This window comes from Akebia trifoliata, chromosome 13, assembly GCF_017979445.1.
Source record: "Akebia trifoliata isolate Shusen 1 chromosome 13, ASM1797944v1, whole genome shotgun sequence".
Lineage (NCBI taxonomy): Eukaryota > Viridiplantae > Streptophyta > Magnoliopsida > Ranunculales > Lardizabalaceae > Akebia > Akebia trifoliata.
The window spans coordinates 17,698,282-17,714,956 of record NC_141387.1 but is presented as its reverse complement, the minus strand read 5'-3'; the positions used below and the strand labels follow the sequence as shown (position 1 = coordinate 17,714,956).

Sequence of the window (16,675 nt, the reverse complement as noted above, 5' to 3'; positions counted from 1 at the left end):
AAAAAACATTGAAAAGTAAGAAATTCAAAATTTTTTTTATACCCTCCTATAAATATGTATATTAGTTTTACCCCTCGTGCATTAAAGAATGAAACATGTTTTTTTCTTCATTTTTTTCATGCAAACCTAATTCTTACGTCATAATAGTTAAAAAAAAAAAAAACTCACCACAAACTCCAAATCTCCACCCATTACACGATATATGAGATCTTTGAGTAGATTTAACTCAAAATCGAGGAACAAGATACCGATGGTTTAACACTCATGAAAATAATGAAGATGCAATTAATTAGGGTGCTATTTAGTGTGATAATGATGATAGGGGTTGTGATAATAATGGTAATGGCGAAACCGATATTTCGTCTGCTAATGAAGTTGAAGTAGAGTTTATTTAGCTTTCAATCGAACAATTAAAACGTCTTTAATCGAACGGTGGAGAAAAGTTTAGATAATTAAAGTTTATTGAGTAATTGAATGGCATTTTGATAATTTAAATATAACAAGTTTAATTTCGATACTCAAACTTATGTCCATAAATAAAACAGACATCATTAACGGTTTTAACCAAGTCAATGACAGTCAAGGGGATAGACATCATATTGTATTTGGCGGGGTATCATCAATTCCTCCAATTTTATAAGGGTAAGATTAAATTAAAATTTTCAAATACTTATTAGTAAATTTACTTTACTTTAAGCTAAAATAATTATTTTTGACCAACCCTCAGATTTTCTCTCTCTCCCTCTCAACAATTATTACTTTAATCTAAGTATGTTTTGTTATTTAAATTTAGATCAGAATTCAGAGACGTATTTATATATAATTTTATTTCCTCCAAACGCTCTCCTACACCGTCCCGAGATTGCAGGAAGTGTGGTCTCTCTCTCTCTGAGCCCCTCGATTCAAAATCTCTGTATATCCATCCATCCACCATTAACATCTCTCTCTCTCTCTCTCTCTCTGTTTCTTTTGATAAGTAAAATTACCGTAAGTTTTTCTGACCCCTCGATCATTTTCTTCATCAGATTTGCTGCATCTAGGGTTTCATTGTCTTATCTGGTATTTATTTTATTCTATATAGGTTTCAGGAGGTTTTTTGGTGATTCAGATTCCCAGATCTGAATTTTTAAGATTTCTGAAGGCGTTTTCGTTTTTACAACTCTGCCTTTTCAAGATGTTTTGGCGTATGGCAGGATTATCCACTGCGTCTCCTGTAAGTTGACATTCTTCATTCTATTTTTTTTGTTTAAATAAATTTATCAAGATTCGATTGTGAATTTAGGGCAAAAGTTTGGGTAATGTGTGGAATTGTTGATTCTGTAAAAGTTTTGTTCGATGGATGGATTTATAAAATTCCATTTTATGTGTTTTTCTTGGGTGTTTTTCGGTTAATTCATGATTTTGTGTCTAAGCATCAGATTGGAATTATGGCACTAAGAATTGAACTTAATCGCCAATTTGAGCCTAGTTTTTTAGGAATTAGTTTTCGGTGTCAATGGAATTTTAATCCAACGAGAGATAAGAATACAACACATTGGGGGCGGGAGACATTAAAAGGATGGGAAAAAAAAAGAAAAAATCTTTCGGCTCGCAGGGCTTCATAATTGTCAACTGGCTTGTTTTGGTCCAAAGGGTTGTGTTGTTTGAATCCCTTATTGGGTTCTTGTCCAATTATTAGTTGAACATTCTATTTTTTGTTTGAGATAATTTGGTACTCTTTTTTTCTTTTTTGTGCCATGTTCTGTCTGAACTCTCCCATTTTCTTTTTCATTTTTTGATTGATGTATTTTTCGACTTTCTTGTCTGGTCAACCTTTTCTTCCTTCTTAGGATGGATTATATTCATTTGATTATTGGCAGGGAACTATTTTACAGAAATTGAAAAGAGTTACTTGTTTTGATAAGAAGTAAATCAGGATAAGGGAACTTTTTATCAGAGTCAATTTCCCCTTTCTTAGAAAAGTATCTTGCTTTCCACAATCCTAAACGCTTCCCCAAATAGAAGAAAACTCTTGTACAGAAGGAGCCCTCTCCTAGGGGACTAACCTAATGTGCTATTACTTGGGGCATTTGGAAAGAAAGAAATAATATAATTTTCAAGAAGGTTCAATCCTCTCAAGACATTATCTCAGCGGTTCTCGGGTTGTTATTTTTCCTAAGCAAGATATTCAAAGAATTCAAAGGGGTGTTCTTCAAGGACTTTCTTGTCCGGTGGGCTAGCATTTGTATTTTAGAGTAGTAGTTTGTGGTTTTTTGTTTTGTTTTTTTTTTTTGGGTTGGTCATCTCGACCTTCCCTTGATTTAGTTTTTTTTTTGGTTTCAATTTATCAATAAAAAAAAAAAAAAATTCCTCAATATTATCAACCATCCCAATGCCATATACTTTACTCTTTTAGAGAGATTCGGAACTAATCCAAATATGGCTTCAAGACATCAAAACAAACCAACAAGAAATCTAGCTTGATATGGATACCCCTTCATTAGTACCAATGTGTCATTTACAAGGAGACCTAAATATAATATGCTCACTCAAAAGCTATTTTTCGATTGCTCTAGTATTACTTGAAATCTTATCACATCATATTTAGTAGTAAGCTTTTCAATCTATCATACTTTTGTGGTGTTTGCTGTTCTCCCAGGTGGAGACTATTCTGGATAAGGAAAATTATACATTGGAGGAACTCCTTGACGAGGATGAAATAATTCAGGAATGCAAAGCTCTCAATGGCCGACTTATCAATTTGTAAGAGTCTCACCATTTTTTTCTTCTTCTTTTGCTTCAGTCTTCTGATGTTGCTACTTGTTTCCTTCATTTGCTTGGTCAATTTGTTTTGAGTGCATTTTTTCTTTTACGTGGTTGTTGTAGCTTGGCTATGCACTTCTTATACATTATTTTATATAATGTGGCTCAGAATTAGTGGTATAAAATACATGAAAAAGAAGAGAAGAAAAAATATAAAGTAAAAGTAACTGCCTCCCAGTCAAAAATTCGATATGAGAATGGTTCAGGTATAATTCGACTTCAATACTCTAAAACACTTTCAATTTGAAAAGGTTCAAAAAGTCGAGAGTTTTTAATAGGAATTGAATTGGACAAAAGTTTTAATTGTTTTGTGTATCATTCGAAAAATTCGGGTATAATTTGCAAATTATGACCTGTCTAAACTTTACAGCTGGCGAGCTCTCTCTCTAGCTCTCTCTCTCTTTGTTGCTTTTCAGAGCCATATATTTTCCATTCCCCAAATTGGTAGCTATGGGTCAGATGTGAGATCTGCTTGTTTGCTACCTGTTTTATTAGGAGATTGAAGTGTGAGAAAAGAGAAAAAAAGACCACTGTCTTCTTTTCTCATAATAAATCCTTGAATCCACAAGGCAAAACAAGGGAAGAATTCTATAGATGAGTTGAATTTCAATTGAAAATCTGAATATTAATGAAGCAAAACTCTTCTTACAATAGCTTAAATAGAAAATCAGACTGACCTTATTGCCTATTAAAGGCCCTATGATCCAAACTAGTAAATATCCAAAAAGTAGTAAAGACCAAGAAATTTATCTAAGTACGTAAATAACTCTAAGAAATAGTATATTCCTAACTGAACAAGACCTTCAAAACCCTAAAAATGACAAAGCATAAGACAAGAATTTACTAAAAATAGTAAAGGTCAAACTCATGCCAAAATTTTACATATGAAATGACCTTTTCTTCAGATGTGTATTAGAGAAAATATTGTAGGTCTTGTTGTTGGCTTTCCAAATTGGTAGTATAATAGTGATTTTGATTACCACTTGCAACATTATGTCTGTTAGAAGTAGTGTGCGTGGAGGCATTGCTATTTGCTCTTTTGGCTTTGTTTCTTCTGATCCTACCCAACATCAGTCCCCTTCACTTGAAAAATACTCATCCTCAAGTTGTTTGCTTGTTGTGTTAATAGCACGTGATCCAATGTGTGTTTAGGAGCACAACCATATATAATCTTGAATGAAGGATCGCTTCTTGATTGATTCATCATCTTGTTGAAAGTCATTTTTATCTTTGTCTTCCTTTCTAATCTTACATTATTTCCTTTTTTTCCTCTCTCTCTCTTGATGGGTAAGTTAGACTTGAACCCACGACCTCAAAGTTGCTTTGCAATGTGTCAAACCAACTGAGCTGTTGGTCTAAGCCTTAAATTTGTCATTTTTAATAGGTAATGCACCCCTTGTGAAGCTTTTGATTGTCTCTGTACTCGCTTAGGGGCAAGGTTAATTCTTCTTTCTTTTTTCTTAAAACATAAATATTGTACTTGCCTCTTGTGTAGCATCAACATCATATTGCCTTATTTGCCAAGTAACATGTAGCAAGCTTCCTTGTCAATGGTGCAGGGAGAAGGGTGTCTTTTTGTCTTCAACTACAATTTTTCACCATGGCCTTGGACATAATGTTCGTGTTACTGCCTCAATTTATGATTAATCACAGATCCATTTGAGTATACACTTTTTTCAAAAGATGTTGAGTTGTCGTGGATCTGTTTTATGATTATGGATGTACATCAATTTTGGACAATAAGGGAATACAATTTTATTTGATCTGTTTTAGTGGTTAATGGAGGTGAATGTGGGTTCAACGAGATTTGAAACTAGATCATAGGATCAACTCTCCTCAAGCTTTTACCACTTAGCTAAGGGGCACCTTTCCCTATCATCTTCTAGAAAATTTTACTTCTAGGTTTAGCATCCCATCAAATTAGCCATCCGACGTTGGGCTTATTGATTGGATTATTGCCTAGACTGTCTTTTTATTACGAGGAGCTCCAGGAAGTGGGAGTGTCATTCAAAATTGAGAAATTAACCTATTTTACGTTTCAAAGTAGGAGCAAGCTTATGAAGCGGGAGTGGCATTCTATGTAGAAGCTTCTTGTTACTATGGGCTATTTGCATCGATAACCCTTGGGTTATTTGGTATAGTGTACACGTTCCTATTATAATCCCGAGCATTGACTATTGATCCTTGTGGCTTGGTAAACATGTTGAGGATGGCGAGAAGAGGTAAAACGATGGTGTTACCGGCACCTGCGAGACCAAACTTGGACAAGTTGATCAGAAGACTTTCGAACTGGGAGTAGAGAGCATTCAACTTTTGGGAAAGAGGTAGGAAGGGTGAGTCGACTCTAGTTTTCTTGCTGAAAGAGATTATTTGGTTGGTAGAGCTGTTGTTGGAGAAAGCAATGAGCTTCGTCACTTTTTAAGGATTTCACATTGTGATGAAGCTTTATGGAATCTCCTTGAGAATTCTTGAAGGAGTTGGAGGTGAAGGTTGGAGAAACCTATCATCAAAGTTGGAAGCTCATATTGAGTCTTGGGAAGGTGTGTTGAGAGCTAAACCTTTGGACCTAAATGGCATGGGAAAAACCACCAAGAGGGCAAGGAATAGGTGGACTTTGTCGACTCTGCTGGGAAGGAAACAAATGTTCCCAAGGTTCAACAACTGAAGCAAGTCAATTGTTGGGGGGCCTACAGGTGGTCCAAAGGGAGAGGATTCCTTCTGGCTTAAAGAGGGTCTAGTGGGGCCAAGAGAATGGTCATGTGACATAAAGGAAGTTGGCAAAAAGGGTTCAAGGTTTTTGGAGGTTGGAGCCTAGAATTGACTTCGGTAAGTGGAAGTGGGCTTTAATTTGTGAGGCAATGAATCTGGAACTTATCTGGGGAGATGTGGAGAATTGTTTATCTCAGGAATTCCTTGGGAATGAGGGTTTTACTTTGATCCCCTTCGAAACAAGTAGAGCTATGTTATTCGTAGGCTTGTTAAATTGTTATAGGCTTTTGTTGAAGAAAGGGTCCTTATTGGTGAAGAACCAACAAGTGTTATTTTACTCTTGGTTTGCTTTTTTGCAATGCCTATGTTATTAAAGAGAATGTCGGTCCCTGTTGGCTGTAAGTGCAAGGATTACCTTTCCACCTTTAGAAAGAATCGATGTTTAAGGAAATTGGAGATCAGTTTGGAGGCTTAATTGAAGTGGACTCGAAAACGTTGTTGCACCTAAATCTAAGGAGGGAGGAAATCAAAGTGGGAGGAGGCTTCTTCAGCTTCCCATGTTGGTTGAAAGTCGTGGGTAGGAAATTCTTGTATCTGGCGTGTCTTTGTTATCACGCCCCAAAAACTCGACCCGAAACCCCATGATTCCGAAGTTGAATCCAGAGGCATGATATTTAACCCATAACATGATAATCATATATAAGACACAAATGATATTTAAATATCATAATAAAAATCGTACTTGATTATTACTCAACAAAATTTAGAAATATCCTCAAACCTCGACTCACTTAGACATATTTACATATCAGAGTAACAACACATACTGTGTCATAGATACAAGAGAAAACAACATTGGAAGACTTTTAAACCTATCTCTTTTCAGTAACTCAATAATAATACCTATAATCCTCCCCCGAAAGTTTGGACTGATAATCTATGTAGCGTTGGACCTGAGCTTCCTTTGAAGGATCATCTAAACCAGATGTGCCTGAAATTTGTGTTGTCGTAGGGGTGAGTAACAGGGAAGTTACCTAGTACGAGAATCTTACAATTCTAAATAATAGTATCTTACATGTAGTTTAAACATTCTAGGAATTTGTAAATCATGCATGTTTGATATTCAGCACATAATTGAAAATAATTGAACACCGATATCAGAAAACCTAGTAGGAAATTAAAACACAATTAAAAATCTGAAAAACAATTGTTCATAATACAATATCAAATAATAAAGTACTATAATAGAGAGTTGAAGGTCACGGTTGATGTAAACATCTTAGTTAAGATACAATTATTCCAATATTTCACCAGTGTGGAACCCTATCGTTAGTTCTTGATTTTATGGCTAGCCTCTGCCACATTTGGGTAATCATTTTCTATCTCAGGTTAGCCGTTGACCAAGGCCTTAAGGAACGAGTCAAATCAAGTAGGTCATTCTTTCTTTACTATTCTAGACTATTAATGATCATTAACAAGCCATCTTCATCTATGTTAATCTAGCGTATATGTGATTCTCGATAATCTTTATCAATTATACAACTATCTACATCTCTATTAAAGATAGAAAGAAAATTCTCGGATTCCTGTTGTGATGTGTTCTTATACATCCCATAATACTTAAGAACTCAAATAACGCAACTATTATCCTAGAATAACTCATCGTTCCAGAAATGTCACAACACATTATTTTTTATAGGTTTTCACAATCTCTTTAATAAATCACTTAAATACTACATATAGGTACTTGTTTTCTTTTCAAAATGTATTGAAAGTAAGACATACACATGTCTTAAACACCTAGTCTACTCTTAAATGTGAAGCCTCATCTCTTTTTTCCTTTTATTTCGTTGTCTTACACGACATACGCCGAAACAAATCTCTCATCGTGACTTATACAGTCTAATGACTGAAGCATTTCTCCTCTTCGTATATTACATGACAATTAGTCGAAGCATCTTACCAACTAGGAATTTGAAAAACACGACAATCAATTGAGAACTCGTTCTCATATTTTATTTTAAATAAAATACTTTTTTCTTACCCAACTTTTTAATTTGAAAATTACAACATCTAAAATCAGCAAATTAAAATTTGTAAATAAAATTCTATACATGTATTTGAAATATTAGAATATATGTAAAGTATATAAAATAAAAACAAAACAACAAGTTTATAAAGAAATGAAAACATACTCTATACATGTATTTAGAACTACTAGAGCACATATAAAGTATGTACAAAATATGCAAGTTGTATGTGAAAACCACTTGTAAAGTTGCTGAATTTTCTTTTTGGTATGTACCAAATACATATGAAATACGTATAAAGTATGTAGAAAAATAAGTGGAGTACAGAAAAACAACATGCTTTAATAAATAAAAATTAAAGGAACATATGTAATACATAAGAAAAAAAATCAGCAACTTTTAATTCTAAATATATGTAATACATATCTAATTCTATACATTCTTTTTAACAACTAAAACATATATTAGACATTAAAAAAAAATCAATGAAATACATATGTATATTTTGACAACCAATTCACTGCTTTAGTTTAAAAGATCTTGAAGAAAAGCCTAAGCTATTATAAAAATGTAAGGGCCTACCTCAAATCAGTATCTTCCTTTCCTTACTTTCTCTTAGTGAATGGGGAGAAGATGAAACACAAATATCAGATTTCTCTAATTAGAAGGATGATGGGCTGGATTTTAAACTTATTTTGTTAAAGGATTTAGGTGCTGTTTGTTAAACTGAAAAAAATAAGTGCTGAATAGCATTAAGCTCTGAATTTAAGTGCTGAAAAAGTTGTTTGTTTAGAGGCTGAATCATGTTTGTTACACATTGCTGAAACTGGTAAATTGTCTTTTTTACCCTTACAATCATATTATACATTGTTGGCATGTTTCAAATGCCTATTTCTTATCAAACGCAATAAAATATATTTTCTTATAAAATTAAAGTACAATTCCTTTTAAATAATAAGTAATACTCAAATTTTCAATTTATAAATAATAATTTCTATTTCTAAAAGTCCACAAATTTCAAAATAATAATGTCATACAAGTCACCAAAATTTGAAATAAACATTAAAAGAACTTAATTTTGGATGAACAATTTTCGATGGAAATGAAGGATGTGTAATTATAAAAGCACCCTATGAATTAATGAGGGCAACCCACACCATAGCCAATTTTTTTTTTTTGTCTTATATGGGTTAAAGGTTTTGGAATGAGTAGATTTTTTTGAGGATGATCTATATGGTCTAGAGATCATCCTCACCAAAAATCAGCCCATTTTGAAACTTCTAATCACGTCAAAAATGGTTTCAAAAAAAAAGAAGGGACAATTTACGATTCTTGAACTTGTTTTGATAGGGTTAGAAGTTTCAGGATGGGCTGATTTTTGGTGAGGATGATCTCCTCATTGTAGAGATCATCCTCACCAAAAATCAACTCATTCCAAAATTTTTAACCCATATAAAACAAAATAATTTAGCCATGGTGTGGGTTTATTAGTTTGTAGGGTGCTTATATACTTATCCATAGGATATAAGAGATAATATCCTTTTAAGTATAAGGGTATACTTGTCCGTGTCCAAAAAAACGAAGGGCATACTTGTCCGTGCTGAAAAAAACGAAGTGCTTACCGCTTCAACACTTTTTTTCAGCATCAAAATAGTGCTGAATTTTTTTCACTTATTTTCAGCAATAAGCATTGAAAATATAGAGTAAACAAATGCGCTATTTTGACAAAAAGTGCCGAATTTTTTTTTTCCAGCAATAAGTGCTGAAAAATAGTGCAAACAAACATCGCCTTACTTAGATACTCAAAGTTTTTGATGTAAAAGTTAGACATCAAAACTTCACCCATATAAATGAAAAAAAAAAAAAAAATCTAACTCTATTAGAATCTTCTAAGTATATAGACTTTGGTTAGTTTGACTTAGTCAAAATTGGTTGACTAATGCTTGACCAGGTTGACTTGACATGAGTCACACAATGGTTGACTGGTATCAGAGCGTAGCATTAGTCTGTATGGGACATAAGCATGTTCAGTCTCAGGAGTTCAAATAAAAAACCCCAGTGAAATACATATGTAATTGTTGACAATCAATTCACTACTTTAATTTAAAAGATCTTGAAAAAAAGTCTAAGCTATTATAAAAATGTAAGGGCCTACCTCAAATCAGTATCTTCATTCTTTTCCTTTCTCTTTGTGAATGGGAAGAAGATGAAACACATATCTCATATTTCTCTAATGAGAAGGATAATGGGTTGTATTTTAAGCTTATTTTCTTAAAGGATTTACTTAGATACCCAAAGTTTTTGATGTAAAAGTTAGACATCAAAACTTCACCCCATATAAATAAAAAATAAAAAATATCTAGATATTTACCAAAATAACCAAAATATCTAACTTATTAGAATCTTCTAACTATATAGACTTTGGTCAGTTTGGCTTAGTCAAAATTGGTTGACCAACACTTGACCAGGTCAACTTGATTTGAGTCAACAATGGTTTAGTAATTTTCAAAACTGATTTACTTAGATACCCATCGTTTGGTTTTTCTTTTTTTTTGAAGCGGCGTTTCAAGAGTTGAAGACTTGTTTGACTACTGCGCCAGTATTGATAGCACCAGTTCTAGGAGAAAGCTTAGTGATAAATGTAGAAGCTTCAAGCATAGGTTTGGGTTGTATTTTAATGTAAAATAGGGAGGTAATCGCTTATGCTTCAAAAAAGTTGAAAACACGTGAGAAGACTTATTCAGCTCGCGATCTTGAGCTGGCATCCATTGTTTTTGCCTTGAAGATATTGAGACATTACTTATATGGTGAGAAGTTTGAGCTCTATTCCGAACATAAGAGTTTCAAATAAATATTCTCCCAAAAAGAGTTGAATATGTAGCAAAGACATTGGATGGAGTATCTAAAAGACTACGATTTTACGCTACATTACCACCTTGGTAAAGCGAATGTAGTAGCAGATGCACTAAGTCGTAGAAAAGAGAATATTCTCACTCAGATGATGTTGAGTGAATGACACATGTTGGAGTCAGTTATAGAGTTTGTATTTGATTGCCCAACGGATGAAGATGGACAACACAGTTATTTGGCACCATTGAGACTTCATAATATATTAACATAGAGAATTGTAGAGACTTAGAGTTCGGATGCAGATTTTGTAGAGTATTCTTTGAAAGCAAGAGATCCAGAGAACCAAGATTGGAGTATTCATGCAAATAGCAGTATCAATTTCCAAAACAGATTGTGGATACCGACAAATGAACAGTTAAGGAAAGACATATTGTATGTGCTATTGGAAGTAGCGCTATAAAGATAAGCAAAGGTGTTCTTTTGCTTTTAGGAAGTCATGTTTACCTGGTAAGAAGAAGAAGGTTGTGTGGAATTGCCAATTTGTTAGGTGCAGCTTTGTTGGCTGCCCTAGATGCTAGCCAAGCGAGGTTAGAGAATGAGTTACAAGTTCTATTGCTAGAGGGTGGGATGAGTGGAAGCAAAAAAGAAAAACAATAAGCATTTGAAGGAGATTGTAATTGAGGAGGAGCTGGGGGGGGGGGTTTGTTTTGTCCAGGAATGTGGTAGATGATTTTACGTGGGTTTTTACGGGTGTGTATGGACCAACAAGTGATCGGGAGAGGCAATGTTTTTGGGAAGAGTTAGATGATGTGTGGGGTTACTGGTGTAAGCCGTGGTGTATATAAGGGGAGATTTTAATGTTATTAGATTTACTTTTGAAAAGCTTGGGGGATAATTAGGAGAATGAGGAATTTTGAGGATTTAGTTAATAGGAATGAGTTACCGGATATTCCTTTTTGTGGGGCAAAATTTACTTGGTCCAATCATCAGAAGAGGCCTATAATGAATAGGTTGGATAGATTTTTGGTATCTACAGATTGGGAGGAACACTTCAGGGATATGATTCATGAATACTTATATCAAAAAATTTGATTCATAAATCTATCTTGAATTCAGGATCTGATCATTGTCCGATATCTTTGCAAGTAAGGGTTGTAAAAAGAGGTCCTTCTCCATTTTGGTTTGAAAACATGTGACTACTGAAAATATCGAGCTTCATATCGTGTCTAGTCTTAGAGGGGAGCTGAATAGGATAATTAAATTTTTTTTCGATTTATCCAATTTTAACTTAGATTGATAATTTGACTATGTATTCTAAGTCATTCACCTAACCTCAATTTTACATTCATGTCTCTAATTTTCATTTAATGCAAATATACTTAAAATAAAAGCATTCTTTTTGTTGTGTCATTGAATGGTTCATTCATACAAGATTTACCTATTCGGCATTCATGTTATCTCATGACATTCAAGGCATTCAAGTGTAAATTGTGGAATCATAAAACATGCATGAGACATAAGACTATAATTGTTCGGCCATGTGCCTACATCCATTCTCATGACTTATTTTTAGTTTGCAATGCAATTGAGGTAAATATTCATGGTATGTCATATATAGCATAATATCCATTCATGACATGCATTCATCTAAGTATAAGGTATTTTCACAAACACAAGACAAACAATTTTATAGTGGTTCAGCAACGTGCCTACATCCATTCCCAAGGTCACCTTTGCAAAGCTCTTGGTGTTCACTAATCAATGAGGTTTATGGTTCACTTCGAACCGTACATATAATTTTATACCTAGGCTAAATTCTAAAACTTTAAGATAAAAAAAAATGCATCCTTTCGAAATGTTGTGAATTTTGTACTTCGGAAACTCACGAACCTCTACCTTGTCAAGTAATCACATACAAGGTTTTTGAGGGTTGAACCAAGTAACCACATACAAGGTTTTGAAAATACAAAACAAAGTAAACAAGGATTCACTTTACACTTTAAGGTTTGCCAATGACGATATTGAGTTCTTCAAATCCTTGAGCTCACGAGTACGTCTTGATGGTTGGATCTTCCAATCAAACTTTCGAGTTCGTCAGTTCTTTGTGATTACTCCTTCCATCTTCTTCTTTTGCTCCTTGTTCCATGAATGTACCAATGTGTGTGCAAGGAAAGGTTTCATGGTTGAAGTGGGATCAAATGAGAGATCAAGATAGGTTTAGGGAAGGCTCACCTAATGCTAAACTCTTATGGAGGTTGCTTGAGTTGAGGGTGCATTCAACTAAGACATGATCCTCTAATGTTGTAGAGAATGCTCTCTAATAAGGGAAAGGGGAGAGCACAAGTTCTCTAGGGATTGATCCCAACCCACAAATGAACCCAAGAGATGAATTTTAAAGGCGTTTGGAAAACAAAAATTACCTTATGGTGGTGTCGGTGGCTCCAACAGTCATATTTTTGAATTTTCGGACTGTTGGAGTGATTCACCCGGTGGCCCTGGTGAAAGCTGAAGCTTGCTGTCAGGGGCCCTGGTCATTTTACCTGGTGGCGTCGGGTAAATTACCAAAATACAATTTTAGACCATTTTGGCTATTTCTTGCTCTTGGAAGCTCCAATGAACAAACTTTGCGGGGATTTTGTAGATCTTACTAAATAAAAGGTCCCCAAACTTTCACCAAGGGGTGGACCATGGCCTATGTGCGTAAAATTACCAAAATACCCTTTTAGCCATTTCGGGCCAAATTGAGCTCTCAGGAAGTTTGTTGGTTAAACAATTCGGGGATTTAATAGATCTTGCCTATATAAGATCCCCAAACACTCATTAAGGGTGGGTGATAGTCTAAGGGTGGTCAAATTACCAAAATACTCTTTATGACCATTTAAGACTCCCAAAAGCTCCAATGAATGAATGGGTCGAGGTATAAGATTTCCTTATCAATATGAGCCGACCTAATAATCATTTAGGTGTTGGGGAATGGTCTAGGTGGTCTCATTACCATTTAGGTTTTATGCATACATATTAGGAGCGTTTGTCAATGTGGTTGAGGTTGAGCGGTTTTATTGGGGTTTTTACATGTCTTCAATTGTAAATCAGTTCGACATACAACTTAAGTCTCGGGATTGACAAAATGTGAAACTAACAGCTCCAACATCATAATTTCAAGGAGATGATTCAAGGTTGGTGGAGCGAATTAGTATTCTTGGGCTGAAACTGAAAGAAAAGTAAGGAAAGGTTAAAGAAGTGGAATGTTGAAATGTCTGGGAGGGTGGAGTTGAGGAAGAAAGACCTTCTCAGGAAGATTGCGATTATTGACTTGAAGGAAGAGAGTACCTTTTTGACAGGGGAAGAGAGGATGAGAAGAGTTGACTTTAGGACAAGCTTTCAGAGGTTGGTGTTGATGGAAAAGATAAGCTGGAGTAGAAATCAAGGGTGGAATGGTTGATGAGGTGGACAACAATACAAAATTCTTTCATAGGATGGCAAGTCAACATAAGCAAAGAAATCAAATCTCAAAGATACAGTGTAATGGAGTTTGGGTGGAGGGGGGAGGAGAATGTGGTACAAGTAGTAAATTATTACAATAATCTCTATTCAGAAGTGTATTGGTGATGACCAAGAGTGTATGGACTTGAGTTTGATCATATTTCAATTGTGCGGAGGGAGTGGTTAAGAAGAGGTGTTTGGAGTGATTTTGAGTTGTGGTGATAAAGCATCGGGCCCATATGGTTTTTCTATGGTTGTTTTTTAAGAATTGTTGGGAGATAGTAAAAGGAGACTTGATGGAAGTACTACTTGACTTTCACAGCAATGTATTCCTAGACTTCGGTTCAAATTGTACGTTCGTCACATTGATTCTGAAGAATGAAGGAGTTGAGGACATTGCGGATTTGAGGCCAATTAGTTTGGTTGGATCAATATACAAGATAATTGCGAAGGTTTTGGCTTCGAGACTCAAGTTGGTGCTTTCTTGGAATATCAACTCAACCCCAAGTGCTTTCATCAAGGCGAGACAAATTATGGACAGTGTTCTTGTGGTAAAGGAATGCGTAAACTTTTCTTTTTTTCTTTTGAGTTTCGAGAGTGAGAGAGTGATTTAAGTTGAGCCTTGAACTTTGAGAGTAATAGTGTAAAGTAGAGATTAGAGAATATTTATAATTATGTGAGAATGTATTAGAAACTGTAATGAGATTTAATAGTTGGAGGCTTTGTGAGGGTAAGAAAGAGATTAGAAGGTAGAAGAGATGTTGTAAAAGGAGTATGGGGTAGAAGTGAGATATTTATAAGAGAAAAATGACTTTATGCTTAAAAAAGAAGGAAATCTGTGTCCAAAAAGTATGCCATCGCATACTACAATATACCATCACATATTGTAGTATGCCATCACAAACAAAAGTATGCCATCGGATATTGTGTAGATAGCATACTCTTGTATATGAGATGGTAGCATATGCAAAAAATAGTTTGGAAATGGCATATGCGATCGCATTTGACAACATTGGTTTCGAGGCGACTTTAGGTTTGGCTATGAACTTTTGTAAGAGTAAGGTGTATGTGGTTGCGGAGGTGCCAAGAGCTCAATGGTTGGTGGCTTGCTTGAGTTGTTAGTTGGGGTCATTTCCTTCTAATGACTTGGGTTTGCCGTTGGGAGCTTGGTATCAGAGTGAAGCAGTGTGGGATCCAATGGTGGAAAAAGTAAGCAGAAGACTCCTTTCTTAGTAGTCTAGGTACTTACCAAAAGGGGGGAAAGCTGACTCTCATAAAGAATGTGCTGGCAAGTATTCTTGTATTTTCTTTCACTCTTCACTATGACTAGAAATGTGGAGCAGCTTTTTCGTGACTTCCTTTAGCATGATAAGACTTGGCAAAAGAAGTTCCATTTGGTGAGTTGGAAAAAAGTTTGTTGTTCAAAGATAAATGTGGTCTTGGAGTTGGAATGTTGAGGACGATGAATCAAGCCTTGTTAGGAAAGTGGTTGTGGAGGTTCAGGTTAGAGGTGAATAGTTTATGGAAGAAGGTGGTGGAAGCAAAGTTTGGGGAAAATTATTTTTGGTGGGAAACAAAGGGTACTCGACTTTCTTTTGGGTGTGGAGTTTGGAAGGGTATTCTTAAAGTTTTGTTGGAATTCCGTAAGAGAATCAAGTTTGTGGTGGGTTCAGGTGGGAGGGTCTGTTTTTGAGAAAACATTTGGTGTGGGGACATTTCTTTCGTGGAGAGATTTCCCCAATTATTTTTGTTATCCACAAAGAAGGGGCTGCCAGTGGTCGGCTTTATGAATCAAGAAAGGGGAGTAGTAAGTTGGAATCTGGGTTTTAGAAGGAACATTAATGACTGGGAGTTAGAGAGAGTAGCTCTATTGTTGCATTGTTTGGAAGGTGTGAGGGTCTCCAATGAGGAAAGAGATGGGAGACGTTGGGGGAGGTAACTGTTTAGGAGTTTTTACTATTAGTTTGTTCTATGAGTCTTTGGAGGGCAATGACTCTTGTTATCCTAAAAAAGGGGTATGGAGTCGGAAAATCCATTCGAAAATGACTTTTTTTTTATTTGGTGTGCCACCTTGAGGAAAACCCTCACCATGGATCAATTGATGAGAGGTGGAGTGCAGGGACGGAATATATGTTTGCCATGCTTAGAGAATGAGGAATCCATTGATCATCTTCTTTTGCATTGTTCATTTTCGAGAAGTATTTGTTATGTTTTCTTTGAAAGATTTGGTATGCAGGTTGTCTTCCAACGAATGTTTTGCCCTTGTTCCAAAATGGCAGGAGTGGGGTACCACATTTCTTGATGGGAAGAGAGTGCTTTCGAATTTGGCACCGTTCGCTATTTGTTGGACCATTTGGAAGGAAAGGGATGGTAGGTGCTTTGATGACACGGGGCGTGATGCATCAGATGTGATTGTGATGACTCTTGCTTGTATTTTCTTTCGGTACAAGGTGATTAATGAGTTTAAGGGAGTTTTTTTCGATGATTTGTGGCTAGATGGGATTGGGTTTATACAGTTCCTTTTACTTTATTATGTAGTTTTACCTTTGTAGGGTAGTAACAATACACCAATAGCCTAATTGGATGTACAAACCCTAATGTAGGGTAGTAACACAATACTGAAAAACTATCGCAGCATGTGATCAAATCCCTATCGCAACATGTGATAAAGGGAATAAGAAACAAAAGACCCCCAAAGAGGAGAAGGTCTGACAAAGCTGCTCTAGGTTTGGTATTAGGGTTTAGTGAATAAAGAGAAGAAGAAAACGAGGAAGGAGGGGTGACAAACGAAGAGGGGAACC

The 16,675-nt window shown here is 35.3% G+C and overlaps 1 protein-coding gene across 3 annotated transcripts in view; it reads left to right on the top strand.

Moving 5' to 3' along the window:
- Nucleotides 1–823: 823 nt before the first annotated feature.
- The window catches only part of LOC147388039 (SIT4 phosphatase-associated family protein), a 55,094-nt gene continuing 39,242 nt past the window's right edge, over nucleotides 824–16,675 (top strand). The window contains exons 1-3 of one of the 3 annotated variants that reach the window (XM_086420079.1): nucleotides 824–987; nucleotides 1,089–1,213; nucleotides 2,639–2,742. In XM_086420079.1, coding sequence (XP_086276205.1) covers nucleotides 1,175–1,213; nucleotides 2,639–2,742 — 143 coding nt within the window. In that variant the 5' untranslated portion in view covers nucleotides 824–987; nucleotides 1,089–1,174. Of the gene's footprint in view, nucleotides 988–1,081; nucleotides 1,214–2,638; nucleotides 2,743–16,675 lie in introns of all 3 variants that reach the window. The other 2 variants (XM_086420077.1, XM_086420078.1) reach the window with 2 other exon arrangements.